General features: G+C 39.9%; 2 protein-coding genes across 5 annotated transcripts in view; both read right to left on the bottom strand.

Moving 5' to 3' along the window:
• Nucleotides 1-7482: 7482 nt before the first annotated feature.
• frzb (frizzled related protein) lies at nucleotides 7483-11265 on the bottom strand. Its single transcript, XM_010880090.4, has 6 exons — nucleotides 10279-11265; nucleotides 10078-10113; nucleotides 9883-9942; nucleotides 9501-9566; nucleotides 8985-9189; nucleotides 7483-8701 (listed from the first exon to the last, which is right to left on the bottom strand). The coding sequence occupies exons 1-6, from the start codon at nucleotides 10736-10738 to the stop codon at nucleotides 8575-8577; spliced, it is 954 nt and encodes a 317-aa protein (XP_010878392.2). The 5' UTR covers nucleotides 10739-11265; the 3' UTR covers nucleotides 7483-8574.
• A 1635-nt stretch (nucleotides 11266-12900) lies between these two features.
• Nucleotides 12901-22071, bottom strand: part of nckap1 (NCK-associated protein 1) — a 46796-nt gene continuing 37625 nt past the window's right edge. For 3 of the 4 annotated variants that reach the window (XM_010880091.4, XM_010880092.4, XM_010880094.4), the window contains 6 exons: nucleotides 21878-21958; nucleotides 20479-20572; nucleotides 19122-19238; nucleotides 18754-18863; nucleotides 17772-17861; nucleotides 12901-14037 (listed from right to left, as the gene is read on the bottom strand). In XM_010880091.4, the coding sequence (XP_010878393.1) occupies nucleotides 13921-14037; nucleotides 17772-17861; nucleotides 18754-18863; nucleotides 19122-19238; nucleotides 20479-20572; nucleotides 21878-21958 (609 nt within the window). In that variant the 3' untranslated portion in view covers nucleotides 12901-13920. The remainder of the gene's footprint in view (nucleotides 14038-17771; nucleotides 17862-18753; nucleotides 18864-19121; nucleotides 19239-20478; nucleotides 20573-21877; nucleotides 21959-22071) is intronic. The other variant, XM_010880093.3, reaches the window with a different exon arrangement.

The raw sequence follows: 22071 nt of genomic DNA, 5'->3' as shown, positions 1-22071 counted from the left end.
CTAAAATCTGCTGACATGGTTTTCTGCTACCAGAACCCAAGCTAATACTGATAGTCAGTGGCTCAGCCCTCTCTGTCAGACTGGTGGGAATGTGCCAGGAAGAATAACTGACCTCGTTATTTCACACCCTAAGGAGCTGCTTACCAGGTAAAGTGTCCTTCTAGTCCGTTTTCAGTTGCTCTTCATTTCCTGTCAGACTGTAGGGGAGGATTTCACGAGTATCATATGCTCTTATCAGAAACATATGTCCTAAAATGGTCGACACGCCAACATGAGACCATGTTGTAGTTTTATCTTACGCGGAGTACAATAAGTGTTTCGTGTACTTAGTGGTAATGTTTGAGGTGTGCCTTTGTTGGTACAAAATGCATGAATCAATCCAGAAGCTCAAGGTGAAGTCAAGGTGAAGCTGGGTCTCAACATTTGACCCATCTGGGTGAGCAGCGTTCAAACCCTCCACATTCACAAAATGGCAAGCGTTAGCATACACAGAAGTTAAGATAAACATTTACTGTTCAGTCCTATTGTTTAGATGAACAGGAAATGTTTTTGTTAAACAATCTCGTTTTATAAATGTCAATTCGCTCAGCTCCAGGTTTCTGCAGTGCTGTTACAGTAGTTGTATAATCTGGCTTTCGATCCAATCGTTAGCCTTGGTTTCAGTATGATTCCCGTGGCAATTTTGCTTGTTAATTTCTCCTACAATTTCATTTGAATGTTTTCTCAGGTGCCGATTGTTCACTGCCACGAGGGAAATGTTTAGCACAGACTTAGAGCCAGGCCTTTTCCTCTGTGAGACTAATGCAATACTAACGTCATGCTTCTCAGGTACAAACGCTTCTAAAGCAATACCCGTCGATCCTGAGAGACTCAGTTCATGGAGGTGACATGGGTGGGTATGATTAAAAATCCAATAAACCTTTGCTCTACCGTGCCACGGCAGACAATTAATTGTAAGCCCTTCAGTATGTGCCCAGATCTCTGCCAGCTGTGTGACATATTGCATGACCTGTTGCTGTCAGTTTTGTTTAAATGTAATCCTGGTGAATCCCAAAGTGTTTGTGGTCCGGGTAGTGGGAGATAATAACTAATGTCTGCCTCCGTGTTTGGCCCTGCAGATGTGAAAATATGTGCGTGCGTGAAAGTGTCTTGAGCTCTGCTTCAAAACCAGCTGAAATATCTCATACTGTAGATGTGGACTGTATTCAGACAGACTGGCTGCCTACTCAAAGTGTTAAAACAGCTGTACCTGCTGTAATGGCTTAGGGCTTTACCTTCACCCGCTGTCTGCCCCAGAAGAACAACATACCCTTTTAATGATGTGAAAACCAAGTGGACTTTTCCTGAGTAGCCTAGCTTGCTATGTGTAAGGGCATTCAATTCCGTAATTGCACTGAGAGGGGCTGGAGCACGTCCGCCCTGACAGGCTTGTCTTGGGGGAGTTGATTAGTGTGTTGGGGTGGTGGGGAGCGGTTGCTGCTGTGGTCAGTCAGGTGACGCCGCTCCATGCCGGTGCCGCCGTAAAGTGCCGTATTTAAGGGCTGAGGAAGTATGATTGATTGAGAAGAGTCAGGGACAAACGCGTGGCCCTTTCAGGCTACCTTCTGTCCGAGTCTGTCCTCAGTCAGACATATCCCTCTTTTTTGGGGGGGGCTGGTAAGGTCCTGCATGTAAGAACGGAGAGTTTTCATTTGCAAAACATTGTTTGTTGGCAGCTCCCTTATTAGCGTGCTGGTCACCTACCTACATGGCCTTTTTCAACTAATCCCATTTCAGCAGGATATCAGATAAATAGGAGTAAATGTATGATACAGAGCAACATTGTTTTGAGTAAAAAAAAAGGGGTAGGGCGTAAATCCTGATTTGTCGGGCAGATCTCCTCCCTCTGATGAAGAATGCTGTTTGAGGTCTTGAATTGTTATGGCCCTCTATCAGAGTGTTTTATACAGCTGTTTTACTTCATTTGACTTCATTAGGTTTCTTCTTTATTTGTGTCTGTCATCCCAGGGTAAGTAGTTAATGTTTTGTTTCTAATCTCTGTTCTCTCTCAGAATCCTGTGTGAAGTTTGTGGTTAACCTTAAAGGAGCTCTAATTGAGATTTCAAGCACCTGATGGAGAAAACCCATTAATTTTAATAGAGGGCTTCTGGGTATGACTGAGCACCACGTGAAACACATAAACAGATAGGATTTGGGCCACGGGGGGTCTCTTCTCTCTGTATGTTACTTACCCTGGACACTCCTCATGGGAACCAAATGTTTTTTTTTTTATTGTAGTCTGGCTGTATTTCACAGTTTGAGCAAATTAATGTAGGAACTAAGTTACAAATAACCCCCCCGCACTTTCTAAATATTATCCAATTAAAGTATAACGTGTGTAACGGAATACAAAATACATTCAAATTTTTTTTTTGTAATGGTTGCTACAAATGACGTACACTTTTATAAGTTATATTGTGTTTTCCGTGAACTTCAATGTTCCCCTCATAAAAACCACACTGTGGTTATAAGGTGTTACAACTCGCTGACGCCAGAAACGGTCAGCATGCTGCCAGCGCTACTCCACAGCTCTCAGCGCCGAGCCATTCCAGTGGCCCCGGGTTGGCCGGGCGGGTGGGGTTTTTCCACCTCTCACAGGAGGAAAATAAACACGGAGCAATCGTTCAGTCACCTCGAAAACCCCTAGCGGACAGGCGAAACCTCCGCAGCGTAGGTGAAGGTCAGCGCTCCTGGAGGAGGAGGGTGCACACCCAGCCACCAACGAACAGAACCTGTCTCCATGTGCTGCATCTATCCAAACGCCGTGTTCCACGCTGGGCTTCCACGCCGGGCTTCCACGCCGGGCTTCCACGCCGGGCTTCCACGCCGGGCTTCCACGCCGGGCTTCCACGCCGGGCTTCCACGCCGGGCTTCCACGCCGGGCTTCCACGCCGGGCTTCCACGCCGGGCTTCCACGCCGGGCTTCCACGCTGGGCTTCCATGCTGGTCGTCGTCAGGCCTGTCCACACTTCTGCCAAAGAATGTCCGCAGGATTATCCGTTTGGGCCCGTGGCAGCCAACTAGATCTTCTTTTGCGAGATACTGTAGGTTCCATTGAACATTGTACAAAAGGTACCATGGAGACAGGTGGGACCCTGGTTTGACACGTCTGGGCTGCATGTTTCCTAACTAATTCCTCTACCATGTGTCTTTTACCCATAAAGCCTGAGGATGAGGCCTGAGGATGGAAACAGATTAGCCATCTCCTCCAATGGGTCCTGTGGGGTTGCTTGTGTTGGTGAGAGATTGTTTTCCAGTCTGTTCTGTCTGTGGCGGTGGTCGGGCGCACGATGTCGTGGACGGAGGAGACCGGGGATCCTGTGTGATCCCCTTGTTCGGTGGAAGCAGCGTGTCGCTAGTGTCGTCACAGCGACCTCGGGCGTGTCCAGTTCCGTGGCTCTGGCCAGGACACACACTGAGCGCTGTGCTTCCTGATGGGGGTGGTGGGGTTTGATGTGTTGCCACTGCGTTTTCATCCCTGGACCGTTTCATCCCTCTCTACCTAGTCCCAGCGTGTGAGCAGTGAGCCGGGGACGGCTTTGAACCAGGGACCCTCCCGTCTCAGTTCAGGAAACTGGGCTGCTGGGCTTTTACATGGGAAATGGGCAGATACTGCTTCAAGGCCTCCCCAGAGAGGTAGAAGTAGAGGACCAGATAGAAGGACAAAAATGGAAAGCGAGAGAATTAAAGGTCGGAATTTGTGGAGTTGATTTGTCATTTCTTTGCAGCAAATGAAGTAATGACTCCTTGCGTACAGAGTGATTGAAAGTTCACTTGATCAGGCCTACAGTTCCAGCAGTCAGCCAAGTGGTTGCAGGTATATCTTGAAGTTGTCTCCCACCAAGTTCTGAAAGTCATTAAATCCGTAATAACCCAGTAATATGTTCAGGGAGGCAGAAAGGCCCTGGCCTGGCACAGATGTTGGGCCAGATCCTGATTGAACAGAGTGGTGCCCTGCCATGATCTCAGACCACTAGATCTGTCTTCAAATTGCCCCTGTATTCCATATAGTGCCCTACTTTTGCCCATCATGTTCCCTATATAGTACACTACTATTAACCACCATATTCCCTATATAGTGCTCTACTTTTGATGTGCCCCAAAGGCACTCGTTCAAACGAGTGCACTACTTATGTAATAGGGGTGTATTTGGGTTGCAGAACTGAGCACAGCGGCTGAACAGAAGATTTACATCTCTCATTGCACTGCGCTGGGATTTGATGGTTCCCACATGGTGTATAATTTCCGTGAGTTGAAATGCAAGGGCGCGACAGGTTAATTATGAGGCCGATTTATTCAGAATGTCAGGCCGCAATAAAGCTAGTCAGGGTCGTGCGTGCATGCATGTGGATGTGTGTGTGGGAATGTGTCTGAATGAGGCCGTCCACTTCCGAAACCGAACATACAGGTGGGGTCTGTCTATTTTTTTTGGTTCATAAATAATTAATGTGTTAATTGTCTCAAACTCTACACGGACAATCCATGATTGAGTCAAAATGTCCTTCCCCTCAGTTGATTTTTAATTGTCTCTAAATAAATGTGTTCAAAACACAAAACTGAGAATGTCATCAGCAATGAAATAGAATGAATAATATTTGTATTCTATGGGCTTCACCGAGATAATATTGTGGGAAACTGTTTGCGTAAACATTTTATTAACCTGGGTGACAAAGCACATACAATAATTTGTTTTGCTATTTCTTATTTTATGGTGGCCAAAAGCAGGAGCTACATAATTGATATGGATCCAGTACTATTGTCACAGATATTCTGCACCATATTAAAGGTGTAAAGACTCCATTTGAGCCAGTTTCTTTTTTTACAGCAAGAATATAATCCTGTAGCAACTGGAAATGAGATGAATTATGCTGAGGATCGTTCATTTCCATCTTTGTAAGGGTAGAGCCACTAATTCTGACAGAAGCTGCATACGGTCCAGCCTATAAGGCGCCCTGACTCTCTAGCCAGGTTAAATCAAGCAGTAACGCCTATTTATTCCCTTTTATGTGAGAAAATGTGAATGGGATGGGATCAAATTTAGTTTAAATTCAATCTTGGGCTGACTAGTCTACCAAGACTTTCCATCCAAAATGATTTATTGGAACTAGCAAAGACAGAAGTAAATGTGGTGTGCTTGCCAGCTGATGTTGACATTGGAATGGTCTTGGACTTTAACCCAACCATGAGGAACAAAGTTGGTTGGGTCTCTTTAGCCTGAACGGTCCACAAGATATTCTCAGGTTAATTCATGCTAATTGTGTCCATGACGGTAATTTATAAAGTCATAGACAATGAATGTGTACACATTTTAAGTTGGGACAGCTAAATGTGAAATAGAGTTGGTTTGGTTTCTAGTTTAAACAGCTCTAGGAATATTGTCAGTGGTTTAATGAACACCTATTATGCAATCGTGTCTAATTAATGTAGTCATAACCCATACATATTTAAGTTGGGATAACCTAAACATGTGAAACCAAGTTTATGTGTCTGTAACTATTAAGGTTCAAGGGTTACGGATTTAGGCTTAATTAACACTATCCAAATTAAATGAAATCAAATTGTCTATAGTTAATAAACAATTCATATTATTTCAATTTAGGATTGCAATAAAGATGGTATAATTGCTTGATTGGCCACGAAGCATGACCATTTTGGTCAGAATCTTCTCTATCCCTGTGTCTCCTGTTAAAAACCTTGATAAATTATTCAAATTGTAAACAGTAATTATTACAAAAGTAAACATAAAAAAACCTTAATGAAATGTACTTAAGCTGGGCCAGTCTAAACACATCAATGTTGTTTTGGAGTTAATCAGTGAGCTGATTAACTAGGAGAACGTACTGTATGTCTAAAATGTAAGTCTATGGTACCCTTTCTCCCACCAAAATAGATGGAGTTCATTTTAATGTTATTTGAATTCAAACCCACCTTCTCAAGCAACCTTTGTGTTAATAATTTTTATTGTTAAGGCTCTAAAGTGTGTTTGGAATATTAATATGAATCATTATTAATATTAATGAGACAGAAATCTAGAGTTGTGCTTTGCCTTAGGCAAGTGCACTTAATTAAACAAAAGAGGCCATACTGTAGCCTGTAATTACTTAAGTAAATGTCTACTTAAGTAAATGTTCTGTAGAGCAGGACTACATAATTGGAAACCTGTATAGTGCCAGTTCAGCCATGTGAGTTTTAGTTGATCTCTTTGACTGCAGGGGTCCTCCTTATAGTCAATCTTTAAAATATAATCAATATTAACAAATACAAGGTTGCTGCAGTTTGACATGGTTTTCATCATTCTCATGGTCAGGAGTTTCTTCAGGAGTTTATTCTTACCATGTTACCTTTTAAAAAAAAAAAACCTTATAAGGTCCAGAGTTTTTCCTGGTACGATAACCAAATCAGTAAAAACTGAGCTAAAGATTAAGTTTGGCCCATACTCTGTGTTCTGTGGTAAAACCTGACTGTGTTTTACTATGAAGTCTGTTCTTCATTTGAGTGGTTGAGTGGTGGACCGTTAGAGCTCTATTCAATCTGTATCGCTGAGGTTCAGCGTTGTAATGAAAGGGCTCCTGCGTTAGTGTAGACTCATTCACGATAAACACGGCATATACACGTCGAATCGCAGTGACCTTTACATTTCTATCACAATCTTTGATGCCTTTTGCGGCATTTACACAGTAGGCCGTGTCCCTTTCACATGGTCAAATGAATTTCTAAACTGTTCGTGGGCATTGTGTTTGACACAACTATGACCAGTTGTGTCTAACACAATGCATGTTTTCCCTCTTTAGATTCAGACGGGTGTGGGCATGGGATGAATATTATAAATAAAGGCGCTGTTAACATTGCTATGGCAGGTTAGAATAAATCGCAGCCACAATTTCATGTCAGACCCATGTACTCTCTCCCTGACGGTTGGTTTGGTTACAAGACTGTCTTCTGTTGGATGATAAACAGATGCTTTCTGACTATCAGCAGGAATGCTTTCAGAGGCCAGGAGAAAGCAGACAAGCGGTATACTGATTTGGCCGCAGTCCAGATTATTTCCCCTCTCCGGCTGTGTTTAGAGAGGGAACACAATTCTGACTTTTTTCCCCCACTAATTGGTCTTTTGACAAATCAGATCAGCTCTGAATAAATCGATCTGTGAAACCAATCTTTTTACCAGTTAGAAGTCACATTGCACGGTAGCAATTCCCACATACACTTCCATTCATGGTAGCCACTCCTTAACCAGATTCTATCAATATTTTCAAATGTGCATTCTAGTTAGCCAATCATGGCATTGTGAACAGGTTGACTGGTTTAAAATTGGCTAGGCTGTACACCATAGGTGTTTTCTGCTGAGAAATGTATGGTTTGGATGATACAAAGGGTGTAACTCATCTAATGTGCAAGATAGAATGTAAAGCTAATTTCATGATCAATGATCAATGCTTAAGAATGAGTTGGTCGTGACACCCGCCAGACAATGTTTAATAAAGCACTGAAATCAGATTTACAATCACAATTGAGTGGTGGTTGGCATTTCAAAGATTGATGCATGTCAGTTGGAAATGTTCTGTAAAAAACAAACCAGACTCATATGTATGAGAAGTACAGATCTGCAGTTTGGTTTAGAAAACCCAAAGCACCAAAAATGGCTGTATGAAAGACACTTTGTAAATCAACATGCTACATCTGAGCTCTTAAGGACGACAAAAATAAACAAAGTAATTGAAAGTTTTTGTTTGAGAAAGAACTAAGAGAGAAGTAAACCGGGAAAGATATTCCCTGGAATGCAGTAAATATGTCAATAGCTCAATGTTGTTCTGTGTTGTGTTGTCATCAGTGAAATTATATACTCTGTCCTCTTAAGATCATTCTTTAGATACTGCCCAAATATTTCCCCCTTCCCTCTCTCATCTCCTCCCAAATCCCTTGTTCACTTTACTCCTCTGAAATGTGTTGAATCCTCTTTTAGGGGGAAATTAATTGCAGCTGTAGCCAGATTACAACTCGTTTGTGTTTCCTTCGAAAGATATAAAGCTTAACAGAGCAACCCATCATATTACAGCACTTTGGTAACATAGAGACATCCACGTAATGGAAATGCATCTAGCTGCTAGACAAATATAAATCCTTTCTATTTAGAGTGCTTCTGACATTACACTGTTCTTAGACACTGAAGTATCCCAAATAGATAACAGGATGCCATTTGGGATTGTTGCTCTTCCAGCAGAGTCCCCTTCAACTGTATACAAATGTTCTGCGCATTTAAATGAACATTGTGTTCATGCCAAAAAGATGACAACTTCTAAAATAAAAAAATATTAATAATAGTTATAAACGAAACGCATTAAAAACAAAGCAACAACTACAAAATCTACATTCAGCTACAACTCGTTATTCAAAACGTGACAATGGTTAAAAAAAAATAAACGTGCAATAGTGCAATTTCTCAGTTTTCTTTCTGCAGCCACCTTTTTTATATCTTTCTGTCTCCTCGAACTGTTCCATATGACATTACATTTCACAGGGACACGTCTTGGTTGATCAGTGGCGGTTCCTTTTCCCCGAGTTTCCACGACTCTTTTCCCTCAGTACCTGATCCCAACGCTTCACCTTCTTACCCATACGGTCCTTCCACGTCTGGGCAACGGAGCCTTCAATGAGCAAGAGCCTGTGTGGATGACAGACCGTTAGATAGAATATGAGTTACAATGTGGTGGAAATGACAAAACAACTGGAAGTAACCTGCATTACATCCTATTGTCTTCAAAATACAGGGTTGTGGTGAATGGAATTTAAATTCTGCCAATACAGGAAGTAAACTAAAAATTCAGATTCCGGTTTTCCCACTACTGCTCTTCAATTATTACATTTGGAATTGAGTTTGACTGCTACCATGATGTGTACACTGATCCCATGAATTATCATTGCTAATAAAAAGTGGTAGGTCTTACCGAGATCTCTCCTCATTCTCATAACCCATGATAATGTACTCTTCGTTGGCAGTGAGAGGAGGACATAGACAGCCAGAGTTATAATACAGAGTGACTATATCACGTGGGACGTTAACTAACGAAGACTTCAGGACGTCTTTCACTTCCACAATGGCACTCAGGTCATGGTTCCTGCTCCTGATCTCCTTCACCCTGGCACGAATCACTGGAAAGAAAAGACGACGATTCATGCTCATTTCGTCAGTTTATATGGTGCTTTACACTTTCCTTGACATTAACTTTACTGTAGTTAATGACTAAAAAGCAGTTAGGTTTGAGATTCCATTGAGAATGCTTTGTAGTCGGAGCCAGGTCTAATTTGTCTGCAAAAACATTCTGCAGTGTTTTTGGATAATGAAAATATCATGAATCATAAGTGAGCTACAGTACAATCCCTCATTCTAAAATCTTATATCAATCACAACAATTGCCCCCCAAAAAAATCATATAGAAGATGATAAATGAGTACTAACTCACCGTAGTTGTAATTATTCCTTTGGTAGGTCTTGAGAGTAAGTTTGACGGCCTTGCACTTGCATCGATCTGAAACAATAAAGGGATGTTGCGACACACTATAACATCTCCAATATAATTATTCCTAAAGGCTTGAAATTCTTTGAACAGAAAAATTGCATTCAAGAAATACATAAGTGTAATGAAATATGTGGTGCAATATTCTGGAATAAGACTATTCAGATTCTTCTGGACAAAATTATGCAAATGTATTGTAGGCTACAATGTAAATGTATATGCACATTAGGCTACATTTTCAGTATGCCATGTCCAGACTTGAAACATCAGCTAATTGCGTAACTAATCATCCATTGGATGAAGCAATCTAGAAATGTTTTTTTTTCACCATTGTTGGCTCCTTTACAGTGGACATTGTGAGAATCACTTGGAAAGTCAGGAGTTGATTCTGAAAAAGACAATTACATCTATGAGAATAGTAAATTGAACAACTAATAAAATACTGTTAAGACTACTACAGCCTGTAGTAAAATGTTTTGTGTCACTATATGTTGAAAACATTCAAGGGTCACATGCATCTTACCAGGTGAGCATTTTGAGGGGTCTTGGTGGTAGGGGTCTACATAACAGAGAGGGATATCGTTTCTAGTTGGGCTGATGTTGAGAATCTTTTACAAAGAGACTCATCATCATCAATCATTCTCTCTGGTTATTCTGTGGCCTTAGGGTATATTTATTTACAATATGGATTTTAAAACACTATAGTATTATCATCACCCTATACCTGGTCCTTCCGCTTTGACAATGGCCTCAGGTGAAATACAGACTCCTCGGTCGTAGACGGGCAGATCCTCGCAGGCCAAGCTTTCTGGCCAGGTGTGATTGTACCGTTTCATAACCGGTTCACAGCCGCACTTTGCTCGCTCACACACCGACTTGCAGGGCTTGATGGGGTCGTGTTGGAAGTCAATAGTGCATATTGGAGCGTACATGGCACACAGGAAGAACAGTAAATCTGGACTGCACTGAGTCCCGAGGAGTCCTTCAAACTGCTCAATGGCTAGGACTGCGTTCGCTTGTGTGCTGTGGTGTAGGTGGTTGGGCATTTTCGTCATGTTCCAGGGCATGCTCTTGCAAAGCGGGATCCGAACGGGTTCGCATGCCGCCGCCGACGCTCTGGGTATCCCAAACAGACTGGTCACCGCGAGAAAGGAGACGAAGAACTCGTGGGAAAACATTATCATTCTGTGTTATATTCAGACAGGTGGGTTTGGATAATAATTTATCAAGAAATCGAAATGCAACGCCTGTTTATGAAGTAGGCATATGCATGGATAAACATTAACGCTTAGGTAGGCTAATGCAATACTAAAATATATCGCCTTAAATTCGCTGTCGTAATGGATGTCTACCTGGACTAGTCCAAACTTTGCGTCACGTTGAAGGCTTGGAACGAGGAACGAAAGTCATCTTTCATCGTTAAAGCAAAATAGCAAAGTAGCCTATTCGAATAGAAATTCTCACAGGCGTCGAATAGAAGATTCCTTTAGTTTTCCCACTGTTCGTTTGTTGTTTAGGCTATTCCATTGCCGCGAGAGTGATCATAATTCGGGTGGAGTGGAGTTGAGTGGTTTGGTGGCTCCGCTCTCTATCCCTTTCCCAGACCAGTTTCCTCAGTGATTGCTCGCTGGAATCGGAGTGACCTCATTCTGCGGAACCAGCTTTTTACCCTCTACAAATGTTCTCATCATCATCATTATGTCTCCGCCTGACCCTCCTCCTACTCCTGCTTTAAAGGACAACGCCAAACAAGGCTGAAGAACTTCAATCTGAAATACGTGGAAATGTTTAAAATAGTGTGGATAATGGTGCTATCTTATTTGTTTGAGCAGCTAGGAATATACCTTTTTATTTGGGATTACATACTAGAAACAATAACAAAATCCCTCTCCAATCTCTGTATTTTTTTTTTTTTTTAAAAACAGGCATGGGCTCAGAGAAATGTATGACCTGTGGACGCTGATCCAAACAAGTCATTGTTTTAAGAATGGTTTGAGGCTATATAGCATTTGTGTTCATCGTTTAAGAAAAGTGGAGTAAAACAATATTAATATTTCTGCATAACTATCTGCATGCACTGTATATACAAGGTCATGATGAGGCATTTATAAATTTATATTCCCGATTAGTTAATAGGATATAATTTATGTCCAAACCAGGATGTAGCAACTAAAGATTCCTACTTTACAGTAAATGGTCATTAAACTTGTGTTTACCCACCGTATTAAGACATTATGAGGGCTGTGTTAAGTAAGCAAACAGCTTCAAGCCTAATTAAGAGTGTGAACACAACACAATGGTCTTTAATGAGTGTGAATTGACTCAATCACTGTTGACTAGATTAACAGTGTGTTAAATGGCAACCTTTATGCTAAGAGTGTATACTTAATTTACAACAGAAAGCATGGAGGATTTTAAAGGAATTGTGGACAATACATCAGAATCACAATCACATATGTAATGGCACAGCTGGTGATAGACAACAAATAAATAGATGTAAAGTTAATGTACCCATTCATAATATTAGGATGGTACATCTAGACACAGAGGTGACATTGAAGTCATATAGGGCAAAATATTTAATGATTAAGACAAGGCGTTCATCATTTTACTGTTCTCTATTTCAGTGTAGTAGTTCAGAATTAACTAGATCCATATTCAAGTAGGGCAAGTAAAGTGGAGCAAATTACTCTGTTATAAAATCTTGTTAAGGAGCCTTTTGGCTCTCACACATACTGTAATGTAGGAATAGACAGCAGATTTAGATTTGTAAGATCAAATAGCCTTTTGATGACCTCTGTCAGCCACTATCAGAATGGTCACATTTGTTCCTCCAATCAAAGCATGCAAACTGTTACTCTCATGTTACTAAGGGCAGAGGAACATTTACACTTAAAGTAGATGTTCTTATCCAGAGCAACTAACAGGACAGTGACATATTTCATCCTGTTGACTCTGGGGTTGTAATCTTCAACCTGTCAGTTATTGCCACCTACTAAGATTTTCCCCCAAAAAATAAGATTACCAAAACCCACATTGGCCTTCATACAGATTTTTTTTTAAACTATTCCTACCAAGTTCCTGGCAAAGTCTGTTTCAAATATACTGAGAAGCAAACCCAAAAATACAAGACAGTCGGGTCAGACGGGAGTCAGCTGGCTGCCAAGCATAATAGCTTGAACATTTGTGGACACTTCTTTAAACACATTTCTCAAATGGAAACACTTTAGATAAAATGATAAAAGCTAATAGCAGCAGGAATGCATGTGGGTATGTGTAAAATGTGTGCAGTTCATGTCCAAAAGTTGAAATTCAATCATGTCAAACAAATGATACCAGAGACCAATAAGTGGATATAGCCTAAGATTTATTTATCACGTTATGGAGGATACACAGTTCATTGAAACATTGAAAACATATAAAAGTGGTAAAAGGAGAACAATTTATAAACATTCAATAAATATGAAAGAATGTTTATTATATACCATACAGACAGGTACTATGGAGTGGTTATGCCAATGAGGCATTTAGTTAAAAAATTATTCTATGCTTTGTACAAATATCAACCATCTGTCATTACTTTTCATAATATTCAGGTTAAATACCAACATTTCAGCTTAGTTCCAAATAATAAGACGCTATGGTTTCTCAACAGTTTGGCAAATATCTCAAAGGAACACAAAAATGTAATAACATAAATTCACAAAGATACGCATACTGTAATATCCGACAGACAGTGGTGAATAGAATAAATGTTTCATCACTTCTCAAAAAAATCTGCTATTTGTTTTGCACATGGCGATACTTACTATAATGAATTCCCCGTAACCCATAATAGCAAATTTAGTGTTTCATTTTTAACCCATTCCATATTTAGAAAGTAAAAGATTGTAACACAGTATTCAAAAAATGAAATTAAGTAGTAGTGTAGTGTAGTGTCATTGATCATTTTCAACAAAGCTTATATCAGATAAATGCAGGTAAACAAATGAGTAATTTTAAAACTGTATGAAAAGAAAAACCCTGATCCCACTAAACCAATAATATTGTGTATATTTTTTTTTGTTTTCTTTAAGACTGTAAGTTGAAACACGGCACACCCACAGTGGTCAGAAGACTCATGTTGTCCACAGCCATATATTTATATTGTCAGTATAGGGCCCCATGGCTGGCTTGTATGCATCAAGCATCTCTGAGTAGGAGGGCTGATCAATAGGACCAGGTCACTCCCTGTCCATTTCATTTCAGAATCAGCACTCCTCCTCTGAGTGGTTTGATACCTGACTGTGTGTGTTCTTGGCTCTGCATGCTGTGGCTGGGCTACAGGTGAGGACGCTCTCTGGCTCCCCTTCTTCTGTCAGGGCTCTCAGGTGGAGGAAGACACGCTCTGCTTGTAGACAGCGTGGTATGCATTACGGAGCAGCACGTAGGGGAAGCAGGACTCCAGGAGGTCCATGGTCAGGAATGGAGACTCTTGCACAATCTGATAGAGAAAAACCATGAACAGATAAAAAAAAAAAAATAGAACACAGTGAGAACAAAGTTACACCCATGGTGACCCAAATAGCACCCTGTTTTCTGAATGGAGCATCACTTTTGACCAGGGCCCTCAAACTGCAGTGGTCAAAGGTAGCGCACTAGTCAGGGAATATTGTGCCATTTGGGACATAGCCTAAGTTTAATCACACTTTTGCGACCTGGCCTTGTTCTCTATGTTATCGTGAGAAAATAAGCCCATGGATCATTCAGAAGGGTGTGTGTGTGTATCTGTTGTTGCCTGTGTGTGCACGTGTGTGTTCCATTCTATGTCAGTTCCGCTCCAGGATAAAGACTGGGTGACTCTTCCTTCTTTCCATTACAGGGTTTTAACAACCTCCCTCCTGTAGATTATTCTTCAAAGGAAAGAAAATCCCACAGACCAATGAGTAAGCCCCTCTGATCAAAAGACCATACATGTGTATGCATGACTGCAATCACATTTTCAATACACTCTGAAAGAAAATAGTGCTCTGTTCATCTTTTATTCTCTTTCTTTTCTTTGTGCTTTGAATTGGCCAACACTAGTGAGACTGTAGACCTTGGAATCAACCAGTATATAACACATTAGAAGACAGCAAGATGATGTGACAAGGTGTTAGCTGATGTTGAGCTTAGCCATATGCTAGGTTCAAAGTTCAAGTAATGTACAATAAAATCCTGATCTACTCGTACTATGGAAGTCCTCAATTAAAACTGAAATTAATTCAGTTTGATGTAATAAAACAAATTTATCACTTAGATAAACTTGACATTATGGTTAAATATAGTTTAAATATAATTGGCTAGTTCATCCCATTTCCTCTCCTGCAGAACAAAATAAGATTAATAATGATTATGACGTACTACAAGTTTAAAAACGTAAAAATGTAGCTCTGTATAAGATAGTTCACTAAATGACTAACATTTTAATATAAGTAACTATGCGTGTTGTGATTTAGGCTGTTCCCTATCAATTCATTTAGTTAATAAAAATGTATTTGTAATGCAAATGTCCCAGATAAGATGCATCTGAAAGTGCTTTGCAAAAGAGCCAAAAAGAAATAAAAATACATCTTAATCAATATCTGCAATATAGCATATTAAAAGCAATAAAAAAGAAAAGGTGATACACACCTTTTAAAATGATGAATCTAGTGAAATAGATGTCTAAAACCACCCTATGTAAAAGCACAGCAAAAAAGTATGTTTTTAAGGTCCTTATTTTCATCCAAATGTGTACAACCACGTTTCCAAAAAAGTTGGGTGGCTGAGTAAAATGTAAATAAAAACAGAATGCTATGATGTGCAAATCATTTAAATCCTATATTCAATAGAAATAGTATAAAGTCAACAAGTCAAATGGTGAAACTGAGAAATGTTATTGTTTCTTGAAAAACATATGCCCACTTTGAATTTGATGCCAGCAACACATTTCAAAAACGTTAGGTCAGAGGCAACAAAAGACTGGAAAAGTTGTGTAATGCAAAAAAAATTAAACCTGGTGGAATATCACGCAACTAATTAGGTCAATTGACAACAGGTCAGTAACATGATTGGTTATTAAAAGATCATTACATAGAGGATGGGTCTGTCAGAAGTGAGGATGGGGAGGGGTTCATCACTCTGTGAAAGAGAGCACGGGCAAATTGAGCAACATTTTAAAATAACGTTTCTCAACATAAAATTGCAAAGAGATTGGGGATCTCATCATCTACGGAACATAATATCATTAAAATAAATATTTGTATGCAAGGGACAAGGCCAAAAACCAATATTGGTTGGCCGTGATCTTCGGGCCCTCAGGCAGCACTGCATTAAAAACAGACATGATTCTCTAGTGGACATCACTGCATGAGATGAAAACCATTGTCTATGAACACAGTATGTTGCTACATCCATAAATGCAAGTTAAAACTCTACCATGCAAAGAAGAAACCATATATAAACAAGATCCAGAACCGCTGCCATGTTCTCTAGGCCTCAAGCTCATTTAAAATGGACTGATGCAAAATAGAAAATTGTCTTGTGGTCTGACAAATGCAAAGTAGAAATTATTTTTGGGAACCATGGACGGGCTAATGAGAAGAGGGATCCTCCGGCTTGTTTTCAGTGCACAGTTGAAAAACCAGCATCCGCGATGGTATGGGGGTGCATTAGTGCACATGGGTATGGCATGGGTGACTTGCACATCTGTAAAGCCACCTTTAATGTTGAACAATATATACAGGTTTTTGTACAACATATGCTGCCATCCAGGCAACGTCTTTTTCAGGGAAGACCTTGCTTATTTCAGCAAGACAATGCCAAACCACATTCTGCACGTATTACAACAAAATGGCTCCTTAGTAAAAGAGTCCAGTGCACCTGTCACCAATGGAAACATTTACGCATTAAGAAATAAAAAATATGACAAAGGAGACCCCTATTGTTGAGGAGCTGAAATCCTATATCAAGCAAGAATGGGAATGCATTACACTTTCAAAACTACAGCAATTGGTCTCCTCAGTTCCCAAATGCTTACAGAGTATTGTTAAAAGAAGAGGTGATGCAACACAGTGGTAGTAACCCTTTGTTGCTGGCATCAAATTCAAAATGGACATATCTTTTTCCAAAAACATTTCTCAGTGTCAACATGTTGTCTTTGTACTATTTTCAATTAAATACAGGGATAAATTGCAATTGCCATATTTTGTTCATATCATCCAACACTAATAGCCTATTTCAAAAGCATGTCAGACAATTATTTGGGTGATCTTTTTGTTTTTAATGAAATCTAAAACTAACCGGCAACTAATGCAGGGATTTTAAAATGAGGTGTTGTGTGCTCTCCTGCAAGTCTTCAATAGCCCACCTGTTGCTGTATTCTGAATGAATGGTTACTGGCTAAGGTTTTTCAGGTTAGGGGAGAGCAGACAGGAGAGAGCATTGAAATAATCTAGCCAGTTAAAAAAGCATGCATTAGCCCCCTATATTTTAAAGGGATAGTACCGGATTTTGGTAAAGATGCACTTGTTCTACTTGCAAAGTCAGATGAAATCATGGATACCATTTATATGCAGTGGTAAAGTTGTTGCTATATAGTGTTTGCGTAACTGCTTTGTAGTCTTCGCAAAACATCTAAGGGAAGATTCAGCAAGCCGGCTGTTTCCCTAGATGTCTAATGATAGTGCAAAGGACAATCAGAAGTGATTTCCCTATTCTCATTTAACTTTTGTTTCTCGTTCCGATGGATCGGGCGCCAGAAAAGCATGCCCTCACACGCTTTGACTTGTATCTTCCTGGCTGGTAAAGCAGTGTGGAAAAAAGTGGAACATCTTGGTGCATATGACTGAGATATATGCCTATATCTGGCCAAAATCAGTAACATCATTGATGGCTTATACTGACAAATTCGAATGTGTGAGCAATATATTGTAAAACAACACCTCAAATGTAATAAATGAAGCAATATTTGATTCAATGGTTGGCCTATAGACGATGCAGCCAAATTTTTATCAAACATCAAAAAATTGAGATTCTGATACTGTCAAAAATACAGTATAGTGGTTCTTGACATAGTCCGGAAGGCTCACAAAGCAGGAGGTGTGTTGTGTACCTCCAATAAAACATTTTAATCTATGTTTGTGCCGTAGCTTGGACCTGATGGTAGGGAGATTTGAATTAAATGTTGAGCTTCAACCAATCCCTAACATGACTCACCATGTCCAAAAGCAAGTAAACGGACTCTCTGTTCCTTGTTGTGATTTTGTCAGTCTCCTGGCCAATCTTCAACAAACTAGAGGAGGCAAGCTGCATGGGAGAGAAAGAACCAATTACACGTATAAGAATGGAAAGAAACACATTTAGGAGCAACACAAACAAACGTATATGGGCATGATGTCTATTCTTCTGAGTTCCTACATGTTACTAAGCTGCATGGACAAAAGACAACTTCATAGAAAACGTTCACATTGAGTGCCAGTTTCCCAGAAAGAGATTAAGCCTAACCCTACATTTCAAAGGCAAACTTAATGGGAGAATCTGGACTTTTTGTCTAGTTCTAAGCTTCATCTGTAACTGCAGAACTTAAGTCTTCAGTATGTTACCAGATGTTTAAAGTACAATATTACTAGACATTTAAAATCGATAACAGTCGGTATGAATATACAAACTACCAGTTTACCACTCTAACCTTGCCTTGTAGGTTCAGCTTTGACACATGGGGCAAATTTACTTTTGGATTTAAACTAAACACTTCAGGGTTTCAAAGAGGACAATCTTAGGCTCTCACATGGTTTCAGATTGGAAACAGCACTGAAGATTTCAACACTTTTGTAGTAATACATTATTGGAACGCAATGAAAAGTAAAAGACGACACTGTAAACCAATGTCATAAGGAATAAGCCCATTGGAAATACACTGAGGTTGTATTAATCAGTAAATATTATGCCTCTTCCCAAACTGTGTTACATCAGGGAACCCCTGCATAGATTCCACATAGAACCCTATTAAACAAGGCCCAGAATAAGAGCACTGCATAGGGAATAGAACCCATATCCTCACATAGTCTGGAACACATAGCCTCTCTAACTTTAGTAGAAACCCCACTGGAGAGATACAATATAACAGAGAAGATAGAGGCTTATAAAGAATGAAACAGGGTGAATATGAAATGTAATGAACTGCTACTATAAAACCTACTGCAAGGAACTCTTTGAGACGGTCCTCAATGCTGCCCTTGTGTATGGTGAATAAAGCTGCAGCAATCTGGTTAACAGCTTTGGCCAGACAGTGGATATTGTTGCAGTGACCTGTGAAAGAATAAGAAGTGTCTTAACCATATCTTTAAAACTTTGGTTAAAACAATCTACTATATCTACAGCACTGTTAAATCATACTATGAGGAATAAACCACATCAATCCATATATATGTAAAAACGCATGAGGATAAATTGCTATTAATACTTATTTCACAGTACTGCTACTATGGATCATTATGAAGGACCCATATAACAAATGTCATTTAAAATGTACTGACTAAAATGAAAAACGTATGTTACAAAAAGTACCTTCAATAGCAGGGCTGTACTGTGACATGACATTGCTTGCCAAGGTGGGCATTGAGACCGCTACAAAGACCATCAGTAGACATGCTATCTTGTACTCTTCCTCAGGACTGATGTTCTCTGTTACAAATGAAAATACACATCCATTAAGAAACGTTCACCATTACAGGTTAACAGCTGTCCTTTATTAGGCATCGGGACATTGAAAAGATATGTTATAACGAAAAAATTCAGGGGAATCAGTCTATCCATTTGGTGTGTGGGATGTTATCAGAACACATCAACCCTCTAGCCAAGTCAAACATGGGTAAGGCTACATAATTAACTGTGAGTTAAATGAACATGACAACACTGGGAGAGGACTCAACTATGTGGACCCAACAGAGCATAGGAGTGCCTCCCAAATGGAACCCGTTTCCCTGTAGGGCCAATTTCTTTTGTACTTTGATAGTAAACTGTGGTTTGTATAAGAGCAGGGGCATACAACAGAAATGTCTTCACTGGCCAAAAGACCACACGGCTCTGATGGCTCTCACAGAGGTAAGGCAATGTTAATTTGCATTCTAAAAATCGAAAGAGGCTGGGAAGTAAAGGAGAGCCAGTGGCTTAATCTGTAAATGGCACTCTCGTTCTTTATATAATATTGATAATAATAACAAAATATTTTACTTTATTTATAGGGGAAAGGGTGATATTTGGGACACTAGGAGAGCAATATCTGTAAGCAGGTTGCCATTGGCGATGAGCACCAGGGTCCATAAGGCTCTGGATAAAAGTATTACATTACACTGCAAATAGGGTGTTGCCAGGGACACAGAAAGTAGACTGGACTACAACAGGATATGGCTGCAGGGTAGATGACTTGACAAGCTAAAATCAGGGTATATAAGGATCAACATGTCCTGTTAAGTAACACATCCCTCAACAGTGCTGTTGCTCTCCATAAACAAACCTTTGGTCTGATCTCCTGTGATTACAAAACTGACAGGTCATGCATTTCTTTTTAATTTATGAACACACTGGTTTTAAAATATGACTTCAGAGCGGAACGTCGGCATAATTATTGTCCAACTCTCTCTTTGTCCCTGCCGTCATTAAAAGATTATATTTCAAACAGGGAGGTTTCAACAGCAAATTAAGCTCTTTACACAGACTATGCAGCATATTTCAGTCATGATATTCTGATCTGTTTTTCAGTTGAAGTAAATGACTGAATTATTAAATCCATGTGCGGTAAACTGTATTTGACACGTTCGGGTAATCATTCATCACAATCTTTGCTCCAGACCATTTTCAAAAACAGGCTTGTAGACATGGATAGACAGTGATGCTGTGGTAAATGGCCCGAGTCATTTCTCACCTGATTTCTGAGAGGAGAGTGCCACCACTAAGGCAGGGTCTATCTCACATGGCAGGCCTGCTGCAGATGACAGCTCATACACATTCATGGCCACCTGATAAATAGTAGAGATGAAGGGCAACCAATAATCAGTCTGCTTCAAACACAACAACCATTCATACACTACCATATCACGCCACTTAATGTCACTATAACTTGATGTTACGTGCTTCCTCACCGTTAAATTCATTGGGCCAAGATCTACAGTGATGCATGGTTTGGTTTTCTTTAAACAGCCAAACATCCTTGGATGTACTCAGGGCATGTTTATGTTTAATGAACGCTCACCTATAAGTATCAATATGAAGTTGATATCAAGAGCTTTTGAGATCTTGCTCACAACCTGATTACTTTCATAGATTGTTTGCTAGTAGTAACTCAAGATAGCAGAAGTTGGTGCTGGACATTTAAAGACAAAAGAATCATGGACTAAACTTTCTCTTGGCCTGTAAACTTCTTTATGGCTTCTCATACTGCATTGACTAAGACTGGCCCTGGGCTATCTTAGCCTGTGTTCACACGAGTTTGTTAACCCTGGGCTAAGATTTAAACCTAGGCTAAGGATTCATACTTGTATTCCAAAGTGCTGGGCGTATGGACAAATTCAAAACAAGACCATTTTACATTCTCTGACCAGCTACAAATGTTATGTTCACTCTGGTACGCAAATAATGTCACAAGTACATCACTGACACATAATCAATGTTACGCTCTCATGATTCCATTAATGACTTTCTGATATTGGTTGATCAAAATGTTCACCCTGTCAGCATTTGCTTTGCTACAACAATGCCAAGAAAGAGAAAAAAGTCTATGTGAAGATTTTAACATGACCCAAAGAGTGCGACCAGTTCGACCTTTTGTCTTTCGACCTATTTCATAGATATACTTCAAAAGCCAGCTGCATTACTTCAGCTACCACCCTCAGATAAAGCCGGTATACTGAAGCAAGAAAAATATGCTGATGTAACTGTTGGTAATGGCACACATCAAAAGCTTATGTAAATTAAGTGAAAGCTTTTTAAGCTTTTGTGAGTGGACAATAAATGTTCTGTGCTTTTGTTCATAATCCCATTTCACAAGGGTTATATTGTCACTGTGTTTCTGGGGATTGCCCTGAAAAGTTGGTGCTAACCCTGCTCTGGAGGATGCTCTTAACCCTGGACTATGTTGAAGTGTACACATCTTATAAGTGTGTGGAATTATCTCAAATTAAGTGGGAGAAAAGGGAATTTTCTCCTTTTATCCCAAACAATTTTCAGTAAAGTTTATGGGACCCTTGTGGGATTTATTATTATTTTGCCACCCACATGGAATCTGAACCCAATCCCACAACCTCATTAAGCATCCTCTGTCTCACCTTCATGTCTGTCTCTCTGGGAATGTGATCCTTGAAGTCCTCTACCGAGCTCACCAGGAACGGGATGTGGCACGACAACACCTGTTGACATTAAGAAGACAAAAATCGATCCAAAGCCTGAACAATGGAATTAAATAAACTTAGTGCAGGTTTAATGTACTGGGTGAATTGTGACAAACCAGCTTGAGACCACT

The sequence above is a fragment of the Esox lucius genome, chromosome 16 (assembly GCF_011004845.1).
Source record: "Esox lucius isolate fEsoLuc1 chromosome 16, fEsoLuc1.pri, whole genome shotgun sequence".
NCBI lineage: Eukaryota > Metazoa > Chordata > Actinopteri > Esociformes > Esocidae > Esox > Esox lucius.
The sequence above is the reverse complement of the archived record's forward strand: the minus strand, read 5'-3'. Positions and strand labels throughout refer to the sequence as shown.

What these genes read in the sequence shown, in the direction of transcription:
- frzb (XM_010880090.4), bottom strand. Translation starts at nt 10,738, where the DNA reads ATGATAATGTTTTCCCACGAGTTCTTCGTCTCCTTTCTCGCGGTGACC. An exon ending in CCCCTCAAAATGCTCACCTG is followed by an intron (nt 9,943 to 10,077) that starts GTAAGATGCATG and finishes TGTCTTTTTCAG; the next exon opens with AATCAACTCCTGACTTTCCA. An exon ending in GAGAATGAGGAGAGATCTCG is followed by an intron (nt 8,702 to 8,984) that starts GTAAGACCTACC and finishes TCATCCACACAG; the next exon opens with GCTCTTGCTCATTGAAGGCT.